The 26,329-nt window shown below is 45.4% G+C and overlaps 1 protein-coding gene across 1 annotated transcript; it reads right to left on the bottom strand.

Moving 5' to 3' along the window:
- Positions 1–178: 178 nt before the first annotated feature.
- Positions 179–8,746, bottom strand: LOC311131682 (fatty acid-binding protein, intestinal-like). The gene is made up of 4 exons (XM_084164792.1): positions 8,585–8,746; positions 7,786–7,958; positions 1,164–1,271; positions 179–781 (listed from the first exon to the last, which is right to left on the bottom strand). The coding sequence occupies exons 1-4, from the start codon at positions 8,649–8,651 to the stop codon at positions 731–733; spliced, it is 399 nt and encodes a 132-aa protein (XP_084020918.1). The 5' UTR covers positions 8,652–8,746; the 3' UTR covers positions 179–730.
- Between the last annotated feature and the right edge of the window lie 17,583 nt (positions 8,747–26,329).

The following is a 26,329-nucleotide window of genomic DNA, read 5'->3' as shown; positions in this document are numbered from 1 at the left end:
GACTCCTGAGCTAAATAACAGCTTGTATCGTGCTATGACATATTCGTGACAGTTTTACATCGGCTAATGATGGAGGCTTCAAGTAAAATGTAATAACAAATCTCACAGTGACGTTTTCAAATCACGCAGGCATATACAATTCACTGGAACATGAAAGTATTTTTTTATTTTTTATTTTGCATGACCAATTATCAAAATGTTGAGTATAAAAGGAGAGCAGTAAAATGTACACCAAATATGACAGTTCTCTCTTTTTTGGGATTTCAGTGGCGAGTTTTATCTTGATTGTTCAAAGATTGTAGTCACTCTGGAAGAAGATCAGCCAACAATGACGTTCCTTGCTTTATGAATATTTGGAAGGTCTCGGTGGTCCACACCATGTAAATTCTATAAAATGACTAGAGGGGCTATGTCATAAACCCTCAAAAGTTCCACAATGGGCTGAAAATGGCAGCCATATTGGTTAGGTAGAAAACCAAACCAGTCTAATTAGAATGAATAGCAGTAGAGGCAGAATCCTGATTTGTTTTTATGCAGGACAATAAAAGTAAGGAATTCTTGGAGGTATGTGGGTTTAGAGAATGAGGGGAAGGCACTGCAAATGTTGACTTATACTTTACATTTGGCACCTGAGCCAAAGTCTTGCCACATATTCTCAAGGTTAGACAAAACATAATGTTATGATGATCATTACAATGATTTGTGAGATAGAATTTCGCCATGAATCCCTTTAAGCCTTCTTGAAAATCCTCTTGGCATCCACCCCGTCGTAGTTGTAGCTCTGTTGGAGAAGAGAGTCCTTAATCCATGTAAAAAGGTTGACGTTTTCATTTAAATATAAACACCGGCACAGTGAGTACACTAGAGACTACCATGTGAATGCCTCTCACTTCTGATTACAATGCTTATGCAGTTATAACAATAATATTGGGAACGTTTCAGCAGGACAAAGTTTTCATTCATAAGCATTAATATACTATCTAGGTGGGGTATATAGATGTTCTAAACATTTATCTGCATTTATGTAAAAAAAATAAAAATCTGCATTAGCATTTATAACATTTCAGATTGTAACCATTGAGATTATTTTAAAATGGCTTATTTGATTTGATTCATGCTCACAGTCAACAAGACTGGATTATGCAGAATGTTTCCACACTGACCTGCACTAGCTCTCCTCCCACCAGGGCCCGAGTGGTGGTCAGCACCTTGCTGTTGTCTTTCCTGGTGAATCTACCCTTCAACACGTCTCCCTCCATCTCCCAGGCACCCTGTGGGACAGATAGGGTTAACGGTGACTGTAATGTATGTCGCTCGTAGAGATTATATATGCTCAAATCACCCATTGTTATCAATGCATGGATTAGACATACGTTTGAGTGACAAGACATACCTAGGGCATAGGTTGATTCAAGCAAATGGTTAGCCAAATATGAGCTTATAAAGAAATGGTTAGCCAAACATTAACTGATACAACCAATATATACAGTACCAGTCAAAAGTTTGGACACACCTACTCATTCCAGGGTTTTTCTTTATTTTTACTATTTTCTACATTGTAGAATAATAGTGAAGACATCAAAACTATGAATTAACACATATGGAATCATGTAGTAACCAAAAAAGTGTTAAACAAATCAAAATATATTTTATATTTGAGATTCTTCAAATAGCCACCCTTTGCCTTGATGACAGCTTTGCACACTCTTGGCATTCTCTCAACCAGCTTCATGAGGTAGTCACCTAGAATGCATTTCAATAAACAGGTGTGCCTTCTTAAAGCGGAAGCTGAGGCAGTGGCGTCTCCTGTCTCGCCTGCGACATCGCGGGAACCCCACCTACCACCTCCGGAGATGTATGACGGCGTCGTGAGAAGGCGCACGAGAGAGGGATGATGCAAGGCTTGTCCAGGATGGAGAGGCAGCGGCGTCTGCGCCAGGGACGTTGTCTGTACTGCGGCCAGGCAGGTCACCACTGCGACTCATGCCCGGGGGAAGCTGGGAAACAGGAGGGCCTCGCTAGTATCGGGAGGGGTGCTAGCGAGCCGGAACCGAAACCCCAACTCCATAGACTCCCAGACTTTTCTCCCCGTCAGGGTTCAGTGGGCCCGCGATGCGCGTCGGCTGCATGCACTGGTAGATTCTGGGGCCGCGGGAAACCTGATGGACGTGGGGCTGGCCCAAGGGTGGAGCGTTCCGTTACTCTGCCACTCCGAGCCGGTTCCGGTCATGGGCCTGGACGGCCGGCCGTTGGGGTCGGGCTTCATCACCCGTTGCACTGTCCCCGTGCGTGTCAGGGTGGCAGAAGGCTATAGGAGCATATCCACTCTCCGGAGTGTCCCCTCATCCTCGGGCATCCCTGGCTGGTCGCCCACAAACCCCGGATAGACTGGTCCATGGGGCGGCTCATCCTGGAGGGAGGCTCCGCCCGCGTCCTGTTCCGGTCTCCACCGACCACTCATCAGCCCAAACCACCGTCCCAAACCACCTACCAGTCCTCACCTCTTCCCCAGGTCCCGCACTCCGAACCGCCTACCGCCCAAGCGGTGGTTGCCACCGGGAGGACGGCGGCTACAGACTCTGTCACCGGCCCAGACCTGGCAGGCGTTCCCTGGGAGTATTGGGATCTGGGGGAGGTGTTTAGTAAGAGGCGTGCCAAGGGCCTACCTCCTCACAGACCATAAGACTGGGCTTTCGATCTCCTGCCGGGCGCCATGCCCACACGAGAGCGATTGTTGTCCTTGTCCCGGCCGGAGACGCTGGCCATGAGGGAGTATATCAACGAGGCACTCGTCGAGGGTCACATCTGCCCCTCCACCTCACCCGCGGGCGCGGGCTTCTTCTTCGTGGGGAAAAAGGATTGTGGGCTCAACGACATCACGGTTAAGAACCGCTACCCACTCCCCCTGATGATGATGGCATTCGAGTCGTTGCAGGGAGCCCGGGTCTTCACCAAGCTGGACTTACGAAATGCCTACAACCTGGTGAGGATTCGGGAGGGGGATGAGTCGAAGACGGCTTTTAACACACCCAGTGGGCATTACGAGTACCAAGTCATGCCGTTCGGTCTAGCCAACGTGCCTGTGGTGTTCCACGCGTTGGTCAATGACGTGCTCCAGGACAAGGCGGAGAAGTGCGTGCTCCACAAGGAGCCAGTCTCCTTCCTGGGGTTCATCGTCACCCAGGGTGACCTACAGATGGACCCAGCCAAGGTCAGCGCGGTACTGGATTGGCCCCAGCCCTCCTCCCTCAAGCAACTACAACGGTTTTTAGGGTTCGCTAATTTTTATAGGTGATTTATTCGCAATTTTAGCTCCCTAGCCTCTCCCCTGACAGCCCTCACCCAGATGTGCATGCACTCCTTCGCCTGGACCCCGGAAGCATTAAGCAGCGCTTTACATCGGCCCCGGTCCCAGGGCACCCTGATCCGTCCGTTCATTATGGAGGTGGATGCTTCAGACGTTGCGGTGGGAGCAATCCTGTCCCAGCGGTTCCTCACGGACGGTAAGACTCACCCCTGCGCATTTTTCTCCCGTCGGCTGTCTCCGGCGGAGAGGAATTTTGACGTGGGGAACCATGAGCTGCTAGCGGTCAAGCTCGCCCTGGGGGAGTGGAGGCATTGGCTAGAGGGGGCCACCCATCCATTCGTCGTATGGACTGACCACAAAAACTTAGCCTACATTCAGGGGGCCAAGAGGCTCAACTCGCGCCAGGCCAGGTGGGCGTTGTTCTTCACCAGGTTCCGGTTCACGATCTCATACCGTCCGGGGTCGAAGAACACCAAGCCTAACGCGCTCTCCCGGCAGTTCGACCCCGTGGACCTGGTGGAGAGGGACGACCCCCGGCGGTCCCGTTGGTCAATGCCCACATCAGTCGCTGTCGCAAACACCGGGAGGCAGGTACGGGCAGCGCTTAAGCGGACCTCGGTCAGGTGTCAACATCAGGCCAACCGCAGGCATCGCCCGGCCCCAGTTTTTTGCCCGGGACAGAGGGTGTGACTCTCCACGCGGTGTCCAGGAAGCTGTCCCCCCGGTTCGGTGGACCGGGTGGGTTATGGGCCGGAGGAGCGGTCCTGGGTGCCCTTGAGGGACATTCTGATTCTAATCATGATCCTATTGGTGTCACTTGTGTCTACCTGTTCACCTGTGTATTTATGCCCTCAGTTCCCTGTGTTCCCTTGCTCAGTTTTCTCTGCTAGTTTCTCTATGCTCAGCAGTACTAATCAGTGTCTGATCGGAGAAGTATGTACAGGTACTCGAGAAGTGTTCTCCCTGTTTCTTTATTATTTCAGTCGTAGTTACTATTTCGTATTTTGGCAGTCAGCCTGTTTTTGGAGACTTATTTGCTCCTCCTTTCTTTTATCATGTTAAGTCCGTTATTTTGTATCCTCGCTTCGGGACCACCAGTAAAATTTCACCATCTCTGCCTACTGCCTACTGTCTATCCTGCACTGCACCTGGGTCACACCTCACACCAACCCTTACAGAACAGCTCAAATAAGCAAAGAGAAACGACAGTCCATCATTACTTTAAGACAGGTCACTTTAAGACAGGTCAGTCAATATGGAACATTTCAATAGCTTTGAACGTTTCTTCAAATGCAGTCGCAAAAACCATCAAGCGCTATGATGAAACTGGCTCTCATGAGGACCGTGACAGGAATGGAGGACCAGAGTTACCTTTACTGTAGAGGATAAGTTCATTAGAGTTACCAGCCTCAGAAATTGCAGCCCAAATAAATGCTTCACAGAGTTCAAGTAACAAACACATCTCAACATGAACTCTTCAGAGGGGACTGTGTGAATCAGGCCTTCATGGTCGAATTGCTGCAAAGAAACGACTACTAAAGGACACCAATAAGAAGAAGAGACCTGCTTGGGCCAAGAAACGCGAGCAATGGACATTAGACCGGTGGAAATTTGTCCTTTGGTCTGGAGTCCAAATTGAAGATTTGTGAGACGTGGTGTGGGTGAATGGATGATCTCCGCATGTGTATTTCCCACCGTAAAGCATGGAGGAGGAGGTGTTATTGTGTGGGGACGCTTAGGTGGTGACACTGTCTGTGATTTTTTTCGAATTCAAGGCATACTTAACCAGCATGGCTACCACAGCATTCTACAGCGATACGCCATCCCATGTGGTTAGGGCTTAGTGGGACTATCATTTGTTTTTCAACAGGACAATGACCCAACACACCTCCAGGCTGGGCTATTTTACCAAGAAGGAGAGTGATGGAGTGCTGATGACCTGGCCTCAACCCAATTGAGATGGTTTGGGATGAGTCGGACCGCAGAGTGAAGGAAAAGCAGCCTACAAGTGCTCAACATATGTGGGAACTCCTTCAAGACTGTTGGAAAAGCATTCCAGGTGAAGCTGGTTGAGAGAATGCCAAGAGTGTGCAAAGCTGTCATCAAGGCAAAGGGTGGCTATTTGAAGATTCTTAAATATAAAATACACTGCTCAAAAAAATAAAGGGAACACTTAAACAACACATCCTAGATCTGAATGAATGAAATAATCTTATTAAATACTTTTTTCTTTACATAGTTGAATGTGCTGACAACAAAATCACACAAAAATTATCAATGGAAATCAAATGTATCAACCCATGGAGGTCTGGATTTGGAGTCACCCTCAAAATTAAAGTGGAAAACCACACTACAGGCTGATCCAACTTTGATGTAATGTCCTTAAAACAAGTCCAAATGAGGCTCAGTAGTGTGTGTGGCCTCCATGTGCCTGTATGACCTCCCTACAACGCCTGGGCATGCTCCTGATGAGGTGGCGGATGGTCTCCTGAGGGATCTCCTCCCAGACCTGGACTAAAGCATCCGCCAACTCCTGGACAGTCGTGCAACGTGGCGTTGGTGGATGGAGTGAGACATGATGTCCCAGATGTGCTCAATTGGATTCAGGTCTGGGGAACGGGCGGGCCAGTCCATAGCATCAATGCCTTCCTCTTGCAGGAACTGCTGACACACTCCAGCCACATGAGGTCTAGCATTGTTTTGCATTAGGAGGAACCCAGGGCCAACCGCACCAGCATATGGTCTCACAAGGGGTCTGAGGATCTCATCTCGGTACCTAATGGCAGGCTACCTCTGGCGAGCACATGGAGGGCTGTGCGGCCCCCCAAAGAAATGCCACCCCACACCATGACTGACCCACCGCCAAACCGGTCATGCTGGAGGATGTTGCAGGCAGCAGAACGTTCTCCACGGCGTCTCCAGACTCTGTCACGTCTGTCACATGTGCTCAGTGTGAACCTGCTTTCATCTGTGAAGAGCACAGGGCACCAGTGGCGAATTTGCCAATCTTGGTGTTCTCTGGCAAATGCCAAACATCCTGCACGGTGTTGGGCTGTAAGCACAACCCCCACCTGTGGACGTCGGGCCCTCATACCACCCTCATGGAGTCTGTTTCTGACCATTTGAGCAGACACATGCACATTTGTGGCCTGCTGGAGGTCATTTTGCAGGGCTCTGGCAGTGCTCCTCCTGCTCCTCCTTGCACAAAGGCGGAGGTAGCGGTCCTGCTGCTGGGTTGTTGCCCTCCTACGGCCTCCTCCATGTCTCCTGATGTACTGGCCTGTCTCCTGGTAGCGCCTCAATGCTCTGGACACTACGCTGACAGACACAGCAAACCTTCTTGCCACAGCTCGCATTGATCTGCCATCCTGGATGAGCTGCACTACCTGAGCCACTTGTGTGGGTTGTAGACTTGTCTCATGCTACCACTAGAGTGAAAGCACCGCCAGCATTCAAAAGTGACCAAAACATCAGCCAGGAAGCATAGGAACTGAGAAGTGGTCTGTGGTCACCACCTGCAAAACCAGTCCTTTATTGGGGGTGTCTTGCTAATTTCCTATAATTTCCACCTGTTGTCTATTCCATTTGCACAACAGCATGTGAAATTTATTGTCAATCAGTGTTGCTTCCGAAGTGGACAGTTTGATTTCACAGAAGTGTGATTGACTTGGAGTTACATTGTGTTGTTTAAGTGTTCCCTTTATTTTTTTGAGCAGTGTATATTTTGATTTGTTTAACTCTTTTTTAGTTACTACATGATTCCATATGTGTTATTTCATAGTTTTGATGTCTTCACTATTGTCCAAACTTTTGACTGGTAGTGTAAACTGGTCCCTGACAAGTAAATTGACCAAAATAAACTTGCAGAAAGGCACACTGGGAAATATGTTAATGATACTTGTATGTCAAACCAATGCAGTATTTTAAGTTACGGGTCTCCTGTGTGATCAACGCCGCTATTTGTGTTGCAAAAGTAAAACTTCAATATTTAAACTCATATTGAGCAGAAATCATTGGGTTAATGGAGTATTCCATGTCAGCTCAACAATTTCCCAATTTTAAGTCCTGCTCCATGGACTTTATCTATGTTGGATTTTTTTTAACCTATGGCTGCAAACATTGAGGCTGCTTATTCTAATGGGTTACCCTGTATGGACTAAATCCCTGTATGGACTAAATCCCCCCAAAACGTTTACAGTGTACAATCATGCATAGGTCACTGCCAGACTTCAGAAGGCTGACATCGTATTAACTGTTGTAAAAGTTAAACTCTTCCAATTCCATCATCAGCATGATGTCACTTTTTTTCAAAGCATGACAACAGGTAATCAATGACACAAAGCAGAAGTGATTTGAAGGATTTACGTTTTATGAAGGCTTTATGACTTTGTTTAGACTTCAATCTCTACAGCTGTCTGTTGGATACTGTGTACAATGGCCTACTAAAATAAGTGTAGGTTGAAAGGGTTGAAACGTACTGAGACTTCGGTGCCGTCGGCCAGTGCATAGTCAAACTGGACGCCCAGGGTGAAGTCGATGTCTTTGGTACGGAAGGTGCTGGATTCCTTGATGTGGAACTTGTCTCCTGTCTGCTCGATGATAACCTTCAGGTTGTCATGTTCAGCCAACTTCCTCTTCATCACATTGATGCCTGTTGGAAAATGCAATAGATGAGTGTTGTATATGAGGGGTGGGTCTGAATCTCTTGGTGTAATGGCTGGATAGATATGTAAATGTTCAAGCCCCCCATTTGGGCAACTAAACATGTTTTATTTACTTAGGTAGGTAACTGTTATCAATTAGGTCCAAGGTCAAATTTGCCCATTTATTCATACTAACTAAATATACTGTCTGGAAATGGTGTGCCTGCATCACTGTAGTTTTTTCCATTATGCCCCAATCCCAAAAAAAGCTTGTGTTTGTTGACAAGCTTTTAAAATGGCAACGGCCAAGAGTTATTATTGTAGCTGTGCTGCCTCTAACTGGTAACTCACATTACACTCAAACAAGCCACAGGATCAAAGATTACCTCCGAAGCGGCACACGTCTCCAAACCCACACTGTCATAACAATAACAACACTTGCTTTATATAGGATGACATGATATAAGTCTGACAGTAGCGTAGGTGCTGATCATACCAAGCCACGTTGGAAATAGCATCCCTCATTAAGATGTACAACATCACCTTTCATAAAACACATATATACACACACACATACACACACATACACATTGTGCACATGCACACACACACACACACACACACACCGACTCACCCATCTGCTCCATGAACTTGTCATAGTTCTCGTTGCGTTCAACTTTCCAGGTACCATTGAATGCCATGGCTATGGTAGGACTGTGGTAGGACTGTGGCAGGACTGAGAATGCCCGTTGGCCTCCCTTTATATATAAGCCCCAGTTGGCATGCTCTTCTTTATCTAACTGATTAACTGTCTGCTGATGTGGCCATTTAAAGCTGATGTCAAATACAGGGCGATCACTGCACGCCCTCAACGATACAAAGATACATGCACGGCCAAGGGCAACTCCCTCCCCAGCACTGGCACATGGTCACAGTGGAGCACTGTTCTATTTCAGAGGGGGAAAAGCGTCTGTTTATAGGGCTCTCCTTGGCAGGTTTCCCAGGGGACCTCTCTCTCTCTGTCTGTCTGTCTGTCTGTCTGTCTGTCTGTCTGTCTGTCTGTCATGTCAATGGGCCCCTAATGAACCGCTCATTGATGATGGGAGAATTCTAGAATTGTTTTATTGGGCTGACAGAATTCGCCCCACAACTAGAATGTTTTTTTTTTTTTGTAGTTGATGATACAACTTCGATGTGTATATTGCAGCCTGATATGTTCAGTGTATTCCCCAGGTCAATGGTGTGGTGGTCATTTCTTACAGAGGAGATTCTGTGCCCTTGAAACTGGCATACTTTATAAATGTGAACGATGGAGGAATATTGTCACTTACCATTGCGAATTAAGTCATTGCATAGAGATTAGATACAGTCGGGCCTCCTGGAAAAACCTTGTATCTCCATAAAGGAGACCTTTCACGAATTGATTGCCATATAGTCAAGGAAATTCACAATACATTTTTGAATAACTTTGGTGTGTCTCAGAGTCATGAAACCTTCACAGCACATGGAGGGGAATGACTACTCACAATTTATGTTTGAAAAAAATAATAATCTACATCAATAGGGATACAAGCCTTTTCCAGGATGTTGATGATAGTGGAGTAGGACACCATTTTGGTCAGCAGGAAACGGTTCCTAGGAGGTGTAAAACTGGGACACACCGGGGGCAATAGAAATCCTCAGGTGTGGCTCAGGCGCCAGAGATGCTATGTTGACGTCACAAATGATAAATCTTTTATGTCCTTACAACAAGTGCTTGAACTTTCCACGAGTCTTCTTCTGCACAACACGTTATCAAACCCCTTTGGAATGATGGGTGGTATTCAACAGTTGATTTTTAAAGGAGTTCAGCTCAGGTGACATGATAACACTGTTTATATTCCGTAGATAGTCACTGATAACCATATGGGATGCCTTGTTCCAAAGTACAAAAGTACTCATTGATTGACAGCATTCTTCATACAAGTTGAAGTCTCAGTGTGAAGTCTGACTATACCAGTAATTGACATAACGGAAATATCAACCTGTGGTTGTTGTTATGAAATGCTAATGTACTGCTTATTAAAGTGTTATGTATGGATTATGAGTGTGTTATGTAGTCCTTAATGTAGGTGCCCTTCAACAATACTCATGCAGTAATACAAATATAATACTACACTGCTGAAGTAACTTTTACTGAGGCCCTATCAACTTAAACATTCAGGTCCGTTTTGTAACCTGTAACATGAACTTTCCCACACATCTAACATTGCCATGTCATGCTATATTTACTGTACACCACAGGAGGTTGGGGAGAATGGGCTCTTGGTAATGGCCGGAAGCGGAATTCTGGAATGGTATCAAATACAGCAAAAACATGGTTTCCGTGTGTTTGATGCCATTCCAAACGCTCTGTTCCAGCCATTATTATGAGCTGTCCTCCCCTCAGCAGCCTCCACTGCTGTACAATGTCATACATGCGTATGTCTTGAGTTCCTCAAAGTGTAAATCAAAGAGGCGCTGATCAAATGCTATTCACCTCAGTTATCAAATCAAGGTCTGATTTAGACTATTCTCTTAGAATCATCTCTTTTTGACAACAGGCCATTGTAACAGCATGTTATCTCAGTGCAAATGTCAAAAGCCACAAAAAAAAAGTGTCTATGATGTGATTTACCGTTTGATAAAACCAAATGTGTAATCAACTGTACCGAACAGTCTCTCCTCTCCATAACCATTTTACTGCTGTCCATAAAGGCCTGTGTACTTTGACACATTGGATACTGTCACTGTGCAGTATGTTCTATGTTTGTGTGGGTTTAGAATGACAAAATCATATGATGTAAACCTTTAATTAAACACTCCCCTGTCCTTTCCTCACCAGATTAGCAGCTTTTCCCTTTAACATACTCTCTCTCCCTTCCTTCACCTCTCTCTCTCTCTCTCCCTTCCTTCACTCTCTCTCTCCCTTCCTTCACCTCTCTCTCTCTCTCTCTCTCTCTCTCTCTCTCTCTCTCTCTCTCTTCTCTCTCTCTCTCTCTCTCTCTCTCTCTCTCTCTCTCTCTCTCTCTCTCTCTCTCTCTCTCTCTCTCTCTCTCTCTCTCTCTCTCTCTCTCTCTCTCTCTCTCTCTCTCTCTCTCTCTCTCTCTCTCTCTCTCTCTCTCTCTCTCTCTCTCTCTCTCTCTCTCTCTCTCTCTCTCTCTCTCTCTCTCTCTCTCTCCCTCTCCCTGACTATCTCTCTCACTCACTCCCTTCCTCTCTCCCTCCCTCCCTTCACCCCCCCTCTCTCTCTCACTCCCTTCCTCTCTCCCTCTCTCCCTTTACCCCCCTCTCTCTCTCTCTCACACTCCCTTCCTCTCTCCCTCCCTTTACCCCCCCCCTCTCTCTCTCTCTCTCTCTCTCACTCCCTTCCTCTCTCCCTCCCTCCCTTTACCCCCCCTCTCTCTCTCACTCCCTTCCTCTCTCCCTCCCTCCCTTTACCCCCCCCCCTCTCTCTCTCACTCCCTTCCTCTCTCCCTCCCTCCCTTTACCCCCCCCCCCCCCCTCTCCCTCTCTCTCAATTCAATTCAATATACTTTATTGACATGGCAAGTTAATAATAATAATAATAATAATAAGTTAAATTACTTACATTGTCAAAGTCTACATATAACAAAAATCGTTGGGACCAACAGCAATAATAATAGTAGTAGTAGTGGAAATGGGATTACCATTAACAGCAACTACAACAACAATATTAATGAGAATAACAATACATTAAAGCAATAGTAGTAGACCAGTCTCAACATGACTGAGTATGACATGGTATGAAAGCCAAAACAAAACAGGAAATATTATTGCACATTTTGGCATTTCATCCAATAAATATTTGATTTTTCATAGTTTCAAATTCTTTGTACTGAATGATAATTTTGGGAAAGAAAGATTCTCTTAGGTCTGAGTATTTGTCACAGTGTAATAGGAAATGCAGCTCTGTCTCTACCTCTCCCCGGGGGCAGAGTGAGCACAGCCTGTCCTCTCTGGGCAGCCAGGTTTGCCTGTGACGACCGGTCTCTATAGCCAGACTGTGCTCACTGAGTCTGTACCTAGTCATTGTTTTCCTCAGTTTTCTATCAGTCACAGTGGTCAGATAGTCTGCCACCATGTACTGTCTGTTTAGAGCCAAATAGCATTGAAGTTTACTTGGATTTTTTGTGGTGTCTCACATCACCGTTTTTGTAGAGGTCTGCGAAAAGGGTTTCTGGGCTCCCCTTTTGTAGATTTTGTTTAAAAGCTTTCCTCGTTGTGTCATTTTTGGCCTCTGGAGGGTAGAGAATGGACTCAGCGCTGAGGGGGAGTGGGGACATGGTGCCTGTGGACTCTGGAGGGTAGAGAATGGACTCAGTGCTGAGGGGGAGTGGGGACATGGTGCCTGTGGCCTCTGGAGGGGTAGAGAATGGACTCAGCGCTGAGGGGGAGTGGGGACATGGTGCCTGTGGGCCTCTGGAGGGTAGAGAATGGATTCAGTGCTGAGGGGGAGTGGGGACATGGTGCCTGTGGGCCTCTGGAGGGTAGAGAATGGATTCAGTGCTGAGGGGGAGTGGGGACATGGTGCCTGTGGGCCTCTGGAGGGTAGAGAATGGATTCAGCGCTGAGGGGGAGTGGGGACATGGTGCCTGTGGGCCTCTGGAGGGTAGAGAATGGATTCAGCGCTGAGGGGGAGTGGGGACATGGTGCCTGTGGGCCTCTGGAGGGTAGAGAATGGATTCAGCGCTGAGGGGGAGTGGGGACATGGTGCCTGTGGGCCTCTGGAGGGTAGAGAATGGATTCAGCGCTGAGGGGGAGTGGGGACATGGTGCCTGTGGGCCTCTGGAGGGTAGAGAATGGATTCAGCGCTGAGGGGGAGTGGGGACATGGTGCCTGTGGGCCTCTGGAGGGTAGAGAATGGACTCAGCGCTGAGGGGGAGTGGGGACATGGTGCCTGTTGGCTCTGCTACTACTGCTACTGCTGCTCTGTTCTGCTACACTGTTGCCATGGCAACCAGCTTTGTTTGTCTGCTGCTGTTGCTAGCTAGCTTCTGTTTAGCTCAAAAAACAGCAAAAATAGTGAAAAATCTTCACACACAAAAACAGAAGATATGTTTAAAGTTAGAGTCTGTGCTTCTTTTTGATTTACTCAGTTTGGTCGTTTGATGTAGTTGTATTAGCTCCCCTTGCTAGGTTTGTTATAGCTCCATTTTCTGGCTGGCTTGTTAGCCTGCTGGCTAGGTTTTTGTTGTGTAGCTAGCTAGCGAGAGTCAAAACTTCTTAATCTGATTTGTTGTTGTTCATCACTTCTTGAATTCTTTTTAGATTTGAGTGTTTATCTCATTCTAAAAACAAAAAACTGAAATAAATCAGGATCTCATGTAAGCATGTCTCTCTCTCTCTCTCTCTCTCTCTCTCTCTCTCTCTTTCTCTCTCTCTCCCTCCCTCTCTCTCTCTCTCTCTCTCTCTCTCTCTCTCTCTCTCTCTCTCTCTCTCTCTCTCCCTCTCTCTCATGTCTCTCTCTCTCTCTCTCTCTCTCTCTCTCTCTCTCTCTCTCTCTCTCTCTCTCTCTCCCTCTCCCCCCCCCTCTCTCATGTCTCTCTCTCTCTCTCCCTCTCTCCCTCTCTCTCATGTCTCTCTCTCTCCCTCTTTCTTTCTGGTCACCATCTCTAAAACCCGGGACAGAAGGTACTACAATCAAACATTTCTTGTAAAGCATGTCCACAATGGGCCTCCCGAGTTGCGCAGCGGTGCCACTAGAGATCCTGGTCTAGGCTCTGTCGCAGCCGGCCGCGACCGGGAGACACATGGGGCGGCGCACAATTGGCCCAGCGACGTCCAGGTAAGGGGACGGCTTGGCCGGCAGAGATGTTCTTGTCCCATCGCGCACTAGCAACTCCTGTGGCGGGCCGGGCACAGTGCACGTTGACACGGTCGCCAGGTGTACGGTGTTTCCTCCGACACATTGGTTAACCGGGTTAAGCGGCCATTGTGTCAAGAAGCAGTGCGGCTCGGCTGGGTTGTGTTTCGGAGGACGCACGCCTCTCCCGAGTCCGTATGGGAGTTGCAGCGATGGGACAAGACCATAACTACCAATTGGAACTGCGAAAAAGGGATTTAAAAAAGCATGTCCGTAATGACTCACTAATTCAGGGTTGTTCATTATTACTACTAATCGTTACTTATTTCCCATTTTCTTCCAGTGGAATCAGTTTATAACATTATAAAAAGCAAGTCTGCCTTGACCGTTGTCCTGGCAACATTTCTAGCTGTGTCATTAGATTCATTTGGAACAAACACATCAGGATAGGGAGGTATCAGCACTTGTCAGCTGGTATTTGTGATAATGCACTTGCAATAGACAACTATACAAATTACTTTTATATGTTTATTTAACCTTTATTTAATCTAATTGTGAGCAATAGCCACGTCAGTCACTGAATCAATCTACTTGGCTAATCATATGGTTCACCACAGCTCAAATAATCAATGATGATCCTAAAGATGACGTCGTGCTGTTAGTAAATGTCCATGCACTCCACACTTGGAGGCCTGAATACCAGCTAGTTTACTGCTATCAAGATCAAATCTCTTTTTCTAAATAGATCTGGACCATTGTACAAAATAAGATGTATGAATTCATATCCAAACCATAAGTGTGTAGAGTCATTGGACATAAAGCACCACACATTCTCATTCTCAAAACACACATTTGGAAAGTTTTGGGTGCTCTTTTACAAGCTCTCTTTTCTTCTAATGGCATAGTATGGGCATTCCCCTTACGAATATATATAAACACACACTGCCACACATCATCACGAATCATACACAAGATGACCAGAGACCGGCTCATGAACTTCTCTGTCCCTCCCTGTGGAGCAGGGACGCCATCTAGTGGCTCACCTGAGATCATACAAGTTCACTTATTCCCTTTTTTTTCTTTCTGTAATAATATCAGGAACACAGGATCACTGGTAGTGATCTGGGGCCGTAGTACAACTGAGTTCTGTACTAAGAATATACAGTGCAAGGTATTCATTGTAATGGTGTATGTTTCAAGCGTCTCAGAGTAGGAGCACAGATTTAGGATCAGTTTTGTCATTTAAATCACAGTTGATAAGATTTCATTGACGGGGTGCTAGATCAGCTCTCCTACTCTGATACATACATGATTTTACAATAAGAACACCATTACAATGAATACGTTGCACGGTATATTCTTAGTACAGAACTCAGTTGTATGCCCACCAAACCACACATAAAGACAGACTAAACAGTAACAGTGAGCAGACCAGAAGCAGCTGGTTCGTATAAAAGAAAAGAAAGAAACCTGTACTGCCCCTAAAAAAAAAATACCTCAAATGGTCCTCGGGAGTAATTGAAAGTCAATATTATTGAGAACGCGGCAATGAGGCAACATTTAAATGTCAAACGAGCCTGATATAGTATAGAGAGCTGGTATTCAGTCACTCTGACACAAAGAGACAAGAGGCAAACGAATGACAGAACGTTGACAAAATAGCGGGAACTTTCACGCTGACTGAGAAACAGTGTTTCCCTGACAGGAAATGGGCTAATTGATCAAAATGAGGGAAAAAGTGACCTAGAGCACCAGCAGCCAATGCGGGCAGAATGTGGGCAGTGTTTAAAAAATAAATAAAAAAAATAGTTTCTCACTGGTGTTGCAAATAACCACCTTGAGTATTTTAGCTCCAGTGATTTACACTGGTAAATGAGTCAGGGCCGTTTGATAGCATGTGACAAAAAAAAAACTATAGTGTGAGAGGACGCCAGAAATTTAAATATTAGAACAAGTGGACATCGTAATAGCCACTATCCAATAAGACATGACATTTTCTCACATCAAATAACCAAACCCTGTCCAGTGTCATTTTAATAGCCGCTTGGGGTTTTGAGGAGTAGCTGCTCCTCCATCTCTCCCATCTTTAGCAGTGTCCCCTTCCATATTTATTTTCCAACGTCGACGGTGCGTACCAACTCTGAGAGGGGGATTACACGCCTGGCTTGGCCTACATCCTACAGGCCCCGTCAGGACTGGCTCTGCCACCCACTGTAGGGCCCGCAGGCTATGGGCTACCAGCATGGTCCGTCTGTGGGGCTGGCAAATGAACCGGGACCAGGCGCCACACATCACTCCTACAGCAGCCTGAAACACCCTGGCTCCACCCCACCCCTTGCCTTACACCTCATTACCCTCTCAAGTCTTTATACCGTACAGCCAGACACTCCACAGCAACCCTACTCTGACCCTAGTCACCGCACATCTACTTCTCCCTGCCTTTGGCACAGAATCTCTCAAATTGCATCCCTACATTGGTTCAGTTCTTTTCTCAACAGTAGAACTCCAAGTCTATTTCATTGGTTCAGTTCTTCTCTCAACAGTAGAACTCCACGTCTATTTCATTGGTTCAGTTCTTCTCTCAACAGTAGAACTCCAAGTCTATTTCATTGGTTCAGTTCTTCTCTCAACAGTAGAACTCCAAGTCTATTTCATTGGTTCAGTTCTTCTCTCAACAGTAGAACTCCAAGTCTATTTCATTGGTTCAGTTCTTCTCTCAACAGTAGAACTCCAAGTCTATTTCATTTCTGGAGGTCTAAACCGACATTGACTTGAATTTACAATGTTTGAATTGAAAATACAAAATGAACCTGAGATAGCCATCTATAGGAATCATATTATAGAGCAAGCATGTGTCATTTCAATTACAACTGCTAGAGTACATACAAGAGCCTCCACTAAGTTGAAAAAACTGAGCTTATAGAGGAGGCAATTGTATGTACTCACACTGAAGTCACTGAGTTGGTACGATGACACGGCATGAGAGAGGTTTTTGTCCCAGACTGCCATGAGGTCAAAATACAAACCAGTGGGAATAAACATAGTCTTTATAAACCAGTACTGGTGACTGCAGAAAATGTCAACAATGCTTCCCTGTTTCAGCCTTATGGCTTCTGTAACTGCCACCTGTGACAGGTGGTTGGGAACAGGTAATGCTGTTTCCTGAGTGGCTCAAAAATCTTGTTACCACGATGCACTCAATTTCTGATTGATATGTTGTATATGTGAGCATCGTTCAGCTGAGTCGGGTTCAGTGAATCATGCTTGTGTGGTGGAGTAACCCTGCCTGAGACTTATGCCATCTCCCAGAGCTCTATGTCTACGCCTTGTGGTATGAGACCCATGTTGGAAACCAGTGGGTCACATTGGTGACGTGAGCTGACTGGGGCTCTGCAAAGAGGAGGACTTCAAAGGAAGTGAGACGCGGGGGTTCGAACCCAGTCGGTCACATACTGTTTGTATCTAAATGACTGACGCGACAGGATATAAACATGTTTTTTCCAACAACAATCTTATTATCATTAGCTGCAGTATGTTCCTCTCAACATCATAACACTAGTTTACTAATTACTCTATTTAACATACGGGCAACAATGTAAGAGTTATCATGATTACTATGTGAGCGTGTACAGTTAACCCTGAACCAACAGTTAACCCTGAGGTACAGTTACCCCTGAGGTACAGTTAACCCTGAGGTACAGTTAACCCTGAGGTACAGTTACCCCTGAGGTACAGTTAACCCTGAGGTACAGTTAACCCTGAGGTACAGTTAACCCTGAGCAACAGTTAACCCTGAGGTACAGTTAACCCTGAGGTACAGTTAACCCTGAGGTACAGTTACCCCTGAGGTACAGTTAACCCTGAGGTACAGTTAACCCTGAGGTACAGTTAACCCTGAGCAACAGTTAACCCTGAGTTACAGTTAACCCTGAGGTACAGTTACCCTTGAGGTACAGTTAACCCTGAGGTACAGTTAACCCTGAGGTACAGTTACCCCTGAGGTACAGTTAACCCTGAGGTACAGTTAACCCTGAGGTACAGTTAACCCTGAGCAACAGTTAACCCTGAGGTACAGTTAACCCTGAGGTACAGTTAACCATGAGGTACAGTTACCCCTGAGGTACAGTTAACCCTGAGGTACAGTTAACCCTGAGGTACAGTTAACCCTGAGCAACAGTTAACCCTGAGTTACAGTTAACCCTGAGGTACAGTTACCCCTGAGCAACAGTTAACCCTGAGTTACAGTTAACCCTGAGGTACAGTTAACCCTGAGGTACAGTTACCCCTGAGGTACAGTTAACCCTGAGGTACAGTTAACCCTGAGGTACAGTTAACCCTGAGCAACAGTTAACCCTGAGTTACAGTTAACCCTGAGGTACAGTTACCCCTGAGCAACAGTTAACCCTGAGTTACAGTTAACCCTGAGGTACAGTTACCCCTGAGGTACAGTTAACCCTGAGGTACAGTTACCCCTGAGGTACAGTTAACCCTGAGGTACAGTTACCCCTGAGGTACAGTTAACCCTGACCTACAGTTACCCCTGAGGTACAGTTAACCCTGAGGTACAGTTAACCCTGAACCTACAGTTACCCCTGAGGTACAGTTAACCCTGAGGTACAGTTAACCCTGAACCTACAGTTACCCCTGAGGTACAGTTAACCCTGACCTACAGTTAACCCTGAGATACAGTTAACCCTGAGGTACAGTTACCCCTGAACCAACAGTTAACCCTGAACATACAGTTACCCCTGAGGTACAGTTAACCCTGACCTACAGTTAACCCTGAGGTACAGTTAACCCTGAGGTACAGTTACCCCTGAGGTACAGTTAACCCTGACTTACAGTTACCCCTAAGTTACAGTTAACCCTGACCTACAGTTAACCCTGAGGGACAGTTAACCCTGCACCTACAGTTACCCCTGAGGTACAGTTACCCCTGAGGTACAGTTAACCCTGAGGTACAGTTAACCCTGCACCTACAGTTACCCCTGACCTACAGTTACCCCTGAGGTACAGTTAACCCTGACCTACAGTTAACCCTGAGGTACAGTTAACCCTGCACCTACAGTTACCCCTGACCTACAGTTACCCCTGAGGTACAGTTAACCCTGACCTACAGTTAACCCTGAGGGACAGTTAACCCTGAGGTACAGTTACCCCTGAGGTACAGTTACCCCTGAGGTACAGGCGTTAAAAGCACTTATTTGGCATTAATTGTCTCTTATTAGCCGACACATCATAATGGCACTCACAGAGGCTAGGGTGGCTGAGTTTTAGCATCCTGTAAATAATAGTCAAATGTCTTCATTCTCTCAGCCCCTAGCCCATAATACCCCCCTAGCCCAGAATACCCCCAATAGCCCATCCCACCTAAGCTGAACATTTCCTCTTCTCTTTTCCATCTCAGTCACTAAGGGTTTTTTGTGCCAGGGAGAATTCTTGAGCTCTTAATTGCAGTCCGTGTGTGTGCTTTGTATTTCCCAATCCCCACCCCCTTTGTTCTGGCTGCTGAGGGGAGGTACAAAGACGCCTTTCTAAGTCCCTGCCATGACTCTCTGAGGTACTGTAGGGAGGAAGAAAGGATTAAGTCAACATTTCTCATGACCTCTGGATCGTCTGATGGATGGAGGCGTGGGGGGGGGGGGGGGGGGGGGGGGGGGGGTCTGTTTAACACATACAGCAGAGCACCTTACTGGGAGGGGGGGGGGGGGGGGGGGGGTCAGCATCATCACCTGTATCTCAAAAAGCATTTACTGTTAACAGTTCATTTACAGCATCAGTCATTAAAATACATGCGTTTCAAGTATCATCCCTTTCAAAGGTTAACGATAAAGATTGTCAATGATGTGTGATTTCATGTTATTTTAATAAAACAAATGCTCTACTTAAAATGTTTCACATAAAGATCATAGCAAATATTTCCACTCTTTGTCATTTGATTATTAATTAGGGGGGGGTAAGAAACGCTGCAATGATGCACTCAAGTACTCGAAATGGTGCAGTATGCAATAAAATGCTACATGTCAGTGTAAATGTGATCAGCAGGAGTTAAAAAATGTATGCACGCACGACTGTAAGTCGCTTTGGATAAAAGCGTCTGCTAAATGGCATATTATTATTATTATTAACATGTTGCTACTGTTAACTGGCTTGTTCATCTGTCCAGTATTACGCAATCTCCATTTAGCTAATTAGTCCTGACGGGTAATTTTCCTTCTGGTGTTGATTATACTTAATTAATGACTGCAGGCAAGATGGTATCCCCATGCCCTTAAGAACCTTTTCCATCCCATGATAATTGGATCGTTCTCCTTCCGTCCCAAAGGAACAATATTTTTCTACTCTCTTTTCTTTTTTTAATCCCTTTGCTGTTGTTGTGAATGTTGTTTTCAAATGGCAGCTCTTTAACTCTGTTGTTTTGAAATGTAAAAGTGTGTCGCTGAAATGGCGTTGGTATTGCATCATTTCTAGTCCTGCGTGGTGTCAATAGCAATTTATTGTTTAGTTAATTGAACAATGCAAAGAGAATAATGTTGCACAAGATAAATCACTATTTATGAGTGATTCTCATCAAATTCTAACTATTTATAAAACAAATTTAAACTGAATTTCAATATTTCAGTGTGGGCCAAATCGTAACTTGAGGTTTCGCACACACCTAATTCGAGTTCATGTAAATCTTCCATCGATATCAATGCATGATTTAAAGGGGTACTTTGGGATTTTAGCCATTTATCTACTTCCACAGAGTCAGATGAACTTGTGGATCCCATTTTGATCAGTGGAGGCTGCTGAAGGGAGAACGGCTCACAATCATGGCCAGAATGGCTAGGCAAGTCAGTTCAGAACAAATTATTATTTACAATGACGGCCTACACCGGCCAAACCCGGACGACGCTGGGCCAATTGTACGCCGCCCCGATGGGACTCCCAATCACGGCCGGGTTGTGATACAGCCTGGAATAGAACCAGGGGGGGTCTGTAGTGACGCCTACAAGCACTGAGATGCAGTGCCTTAGACCACTGCGCCACTCAGGAGCCCGAGTGTACTGGCATCAAACACCTGGAAACCATGTGGTGGATGTATTCCACTGATTCCGCTCCAGTCATTACCACAAGCATTTCTCCCCAATTAAGGTGCCACCAACCTCCTGTGATTTTGATGTCTCGTTGTCCAGTATGAAGGAAGTTAATGCTAACTAGCATTATCACAATGACTAAAAGTCTATGGGTATCTTCCAGTCATTGCGCTAACACTAGTTAGCAATTGCGCTAGCGCTAGTTAGCAACTTCCTTCAAACCGCACGCAGAGACATAAAAATGGTATCCACGAGTTCAACTGACTCTGGGGAAGTTAAAGGGCCTCACTGCCAAAATCCCTAAAGTATCCCTTTAAGTGAAAGTACGCTGTCCCATACTCCTTGCTATCAAACCACAGATTTCATGCCAAGATCCTCTCTACTTCAACCATTGTTCAATGAGAAGTCCCATCTCCTGCTGCACCAGAGAAACCTAGCTGATTATATCAGTAGTGAAATCCTCAGTGGCGAGTACCATGCCAAACTATGCATGTTGCAGGGGGAGCAGATCGTGTGGAAGATCTGATTAACATTGTGAAAACTTGCCTTATCTGTGATGACTTGAAACCTCCATACAAAAAGGACAAGAACAGAAGATTGAGTGATTAAAGGAAAGATGCGTTCAGCACGTATGTACGGTGTCTGACAACTACTATGAGATATCTTAGAGATGTCCAGTCAGATTGGGTACAAGGTCAGGTAATGCCAGAGGTATGTATTCATGGATGCCAAGGGAAGTCAGGCTTCAGAAAAAAAAAAAAAAAAAAAAAAACTACATATAAAATAACGTATCTTTCGTCTCCCTGTGTTTCATCATTTTCCTTCAAGGCATCCGAGCGAGTGAAACAGCGCCCCCTCTGTCTCTCTATGTGTAGGCCATCTATCTGATGCTGTCAGGTCAAAAAGAGTATGACATTGTTGCCGCCCGTAGCATTGAATGCAAGGGAAGCCAGCGAGCATTTGGCCTCCCTTGATAAATTATAGCCAAAAAAAAGTGTCAAAGGAAGCCAGTTTGGATTTGGCCTCACTCTAATCACATCGAGAGCATACGTCACTGACAGAAACTCTTTGTGCATCTCGTTGTGTTGTTGTCCTCCGTTGAATAGCTAACTAGCTAAAATTGGCCCTATCATAAATTAGATATGGAAGGAGATAGGGATTTGGACTTGTGGTTTTACTTAATTCTCCGTACTGGCCAATGATTATAATGGTGATTCTGATCCAACCATAAATTCATACATTATTCCCCTGGACTGAGAGGATGGAAGTTCAATATGTACAGTTGAAGTCGGAAGTTTACATACACTTAGGTTGGAGTCATTAAAACTAGTTTTTCAACCACTCCACAAATTTCTTGTTAACAAACTATAGTTTTGGCAAGTCGGTTAGGACATCTACTTTGTGCATGACACAAGTAATTTTTCCAACAATTGTTTACAGACATATTATTTCACCTATAATTCACTGTATCACAATTCCAGTGGGTCAGATGTTTACATACACTAAGTTGACTGTGTCTTTAAACAGCTTGGAAAATTCTAGAAAATTATGTCATGGCTTTAGAAGCTTCTGATAGGCTAATTGACATAATTTGAGTCAATTGGCGGTATACCTGTGGATGTATTTCAAGGCCTAACTTCAAACTCAGTGCCTCTTTGCTTGACATCATGGGAAAATCAAAAGAAATCAGCCAAGACCTCAGAAAAACAATTGTAGACCTCCACAAGTCTGGTTCATCCTTGGGAGCAATTTCCAAATGCCTGAAGGTACCGCGTTCATCTGTACAAACAATAGTATGCAAGTATAAACACCATGGGACGACGCAGCCGTCATACCGCTCAGGAAGGAGATGCGTTCTGTCTCCTAGAGATTAATGTACTTTGGTGCGAAAAGTGCAAATCAATCCCAGAAGAACAGCAAAGGACCATGTGAAGGTGCTGGAGGAAACAGGTACAAAAGTATCTATATCCACAGTAAAACAAGTCCTATATCGACATAACCTGAAAGGCCGCTCAGCAAGGAAGAAGCCACTGCTCCAAAACCGCCATAAAAAAGCCAGACTACGGTTTGCAACTGCACATTTGGAGAAATGTCCTCTGGTCTGATGAAACAAAAATAGAACTGTTTGGCCATAATGACCATCGCTATGTTTGGAGGAAAAAGGGGGTACTTGCAAGCCGAAGAACACCATCCCAACCGTGAAGCACGGGGGTGGCAGCTTCATGCTGTGGGGGTGCTTTGCTGCAGGAGGGACTGGTGCACTTCACAAAATAGATGGCATCATGAGGAAGGAAAATGATGTGGATATATTGAAGCAACATCTCAAGACATCAGTCAGGAAGTTAAAGCTTGGTCACAAATGGGTCTTCCAAATGGACAATGACCCCAAGCATACTTCCAAAGTTGTGGCAAAATGGCTTAAGGACAACAAAGTCAAGGTATTGGAGTGGCCATCACAAAGCCCTGACCTCAATCCTATAGAAAATTTGTGGGCAGAACTGAAAAAGCATGTGCGAGCAAGGAGACCTACAAACCTGACTCAGTTACACCAGCTCTGTCAGGAGGAATGGGCCAAAATTCACCCAACTTATTGTGGGAAGCTTGTGGAAGGCTACCCAAAACGTTTGACCCAAGTTAAACAATTTAAAGGAAATGCTACCAAATACTAATTGAGTGTATGTGAACTTCTGACCCACTGGGAATGTGATGAAAGAAATAAAAGCTGAAATAAATCATTCGCTCTACTATTATTCGGACATTTCACATTCTTAAAATAAAGTGGTGATCCTAACTGACCTAAAACAGGGAATTTTTACTAGGATTAGATGTCAGGAATTGTGAAAAAAGTTGTGTGTAAACTTCCGACTTCAACTGTATATGTACAAATCAATTACACTATACATACACTACCGTTCAAAAGTTTGGGGTCACTTAGAAATGTCCTTGTTTTCGGAATTTTTTAAAATAAGATGTACATTAAAATAACATAGAATTGATCAGAAATACAGTGTAGATGTAGTTAATGTTGTAAATGGCAATTGTAGCTGGAAACGGCTGATTTGTAATGGAATATCTACATAGGCGTACAGAGGCCCATTATCAGCAACCATCAGTCCTGTGTTCCAATGGCACGTTGTGTTTGCTAATCCAAGTTTATCATTTTAAAAGGCTAAGTGATCATTAGAAAACCCTTTTGCAATTATGTTAGCACAGCTGAAAACTGTTGTGCTGATTAATGAGGCAATTAAACTGGCCTTCTTGAGACTAGTTGAGTATCTGGCGCATCAGCAATTGTGGCTTTGATTACAGGCTCAAAATGGCCAGAAACTTTCTTCTGAAACTATATGTATCTATATACACATTAATTACACAATACATATCTATATACACATCAATAACACTATAGATATCTATATACACATCAATACATGAAAGCAAACACAAAACATAGACAGTATGTGGTCATGACAGACAGTTAAAATAAAATAAAATAAATACAATTCGTAGACAACAGGTGTAGACTAACATTGAAATGCTTACTTAGGGGTCCTTTTCCAACAATGCCGAGTTAAAGATAAAATAACAAATAAAATAGAAATAGTGACACAGTGAATAACGAATAAACCAAGTGGTGATGCAGCCAGTCAAGATGCTCTCGATGGTGCAGCTGTATAACTTTTTGAGGATCTGAGGGCCCATGCCAAATCTTTTCAGCCTCCTGAGGGGGAAGAGGCGTTGTCGTGCCCTCTTCACAACTGTGTCGGTGTGTGGACCATGAGAGAACCTTAGTGATGTGGACACCGAGGAATTGAAGCTCTCGACCCGCTCCACTACAGCCCGGTCGATGTGGATGGGGGCGTGCTTGGCCCTCTGTTTCCTGTATTCCATGATCAGCTCTTTTGTCTGATGTTAATGGAGAGGTTGTTGTCCAGGCACCATTTACATTTTAGTCATTTAGCAGACGCTCTTATCCAGAGCGACTTACAGTTAGTGAGTGCATACATTTTCATACTGGCCCCCCATGGGAAACGAACCCACAACCCTGGCGTTGGAAGCGCCATGCTCTACCAACTGAGCTACACCGCCAGGTCACTGACCTCCTCCTTATAGGCTGTCTCATCGTCGTCGATGATCAGGCCTACCACCGTCGCGTTGTCGGCAAACGTAATAATAGTGTTGGAGTCGTGCTTGGCCCCACAGTCGTGGGTGAAGAGCTTTGAGGGCACTATGGTGTTGAAGTCAATGAACAGCATTCTCATGTAGGTGTTTCTTTTGTCCAAGTGGGAAAGGGCAGTGTGGAGTGCAATAGAGATTGTGTTATCTGTGGATCTGTTGGATCAGTATGCAAATTGGAGTGGGTCCAGGGTGTTTGGGATAATGGTGTTGATGTGAGCCATGATCAGCCTTTCAAAGCATTTCATGGCTACAGATGCGGGTGCTATGGGGTGATAGACAGGTTACCTTGGCATTCTTGGTCACAGGGACTATGGTGGTCTGCTTGAAACATGTAGGTATTAAAGACTGGGTCAGGGAGAGGTTGAAAATGTCAGTGAAGACACTTGCCAGCTGGTCAGTGCATGCTTTGAGTACACGTCCTAGTAATCCGTCTGGCCCTGCAGCCTTGTGAATGTTGACCTGATTAAAGGTCTTACTAACATCGGCTACGGAGAGCATGATCACACAGTCGTCCGGAACAGCTGGTGCTCTCATGCATGGTTCAGTGATGCTTGCTTCGAAGCGAGATAGAAGGCATTTAGTTAGTCTGGTAGGCTCATGTCACTGGGCAGCTTGTGGCTGGATTTCCTTTTGTAATCCGTGATAGTTTGCGAGCCCTGCCACATCCGACGAGCGTCAGAGACGGTGTAGTAGAATTCGATCTTAGCCTGTATTGACACTTTGCCTGTTTGATGGTTCGTGGAGGGCATAACATGATTTCTTAAATGTGTCCGGGTTAGTGTCCCGTTCCTTGAAAGTGGCAGCTCTAGCCTTTAGCTCAACGCTCAATGTTGCCTGTAATCCGTGGCTTCTGGTTGGGATATGTTCAGTACGTACGGTCACTGTCACGTTGTCGATGCACTTATTAATGAAGCCAAGCCAGTGACTGATGTGGTAAACTCCCCGGAACATATTCCAGTCTGTGCAAAACAGTCCTGTAGCTTAGCATTCGCTTCATCGGACCACTTCCGAATTGAGCGTGTCACTGGTACTTCCTGCTTGCATGCAGGAATCAGGAGGATAGAGTTATCTTGCTTTAAAGAGGCACTCCAGTGTTTCTAGACCTCATTGTGGTTTTGAGTTAGTTCATGTCCCAGACCATTCTGTTTGGTTAGTTCATGTCCCAGACCATTCTGTTTGGTTAGTTCATGTCCCAGACCATTCTGTTTGGTTAGTTCATGTCCCAGACCATTCTGTTTGGTTAGTTCATGTCCCAGACCATTCTGTTTGGTTAGTTCAT

Source organism: Coregonus lavaretus, assembly GCF_964263955.1.
Source record: "Coregonus lavaretus genome assembly, chromosome: 7".
NCBI classification, from domain to species: Eukaryota; Metazoa; Chordata; class Actinopteri; order Salmoniformes; family Salmonidae; genus Coregonus; species Coregonus lavaretus.
The sequence above is the reverse complement of the archived record's forward strand: the minus strand, read 5'-3'. Positions and strand labels throughout refer to the sequence as shown.

What these genes read in the sequence shown, in the direction of transcription:
- LOC311131682 (XM_084164792.1), bottom strand. Translation starts at nt 8,651, where the DNA reads ATGGCATTCAATGGTACCTGGAAAGTTGAACGCAACGAGAACTATGAC. An exon ending in CAAGTTCATGGAGCAGATGG is followed by an intron (nt 7,959 to 8,584) that starts GTGAGTCGGTGT and finishes ATTTTCCAACAG; the next exon opens with GCATCAATGTGATGAAGAGG. An exon ending in TGGGAGGAGAGCTAGTGCAG is followed by an intron (nt 782 to 1,163) that starts GTCAGTGTGGAA and finishes CTTCTCCAACAG; the next exon opens with AGCTACAACTACGACGGGGT.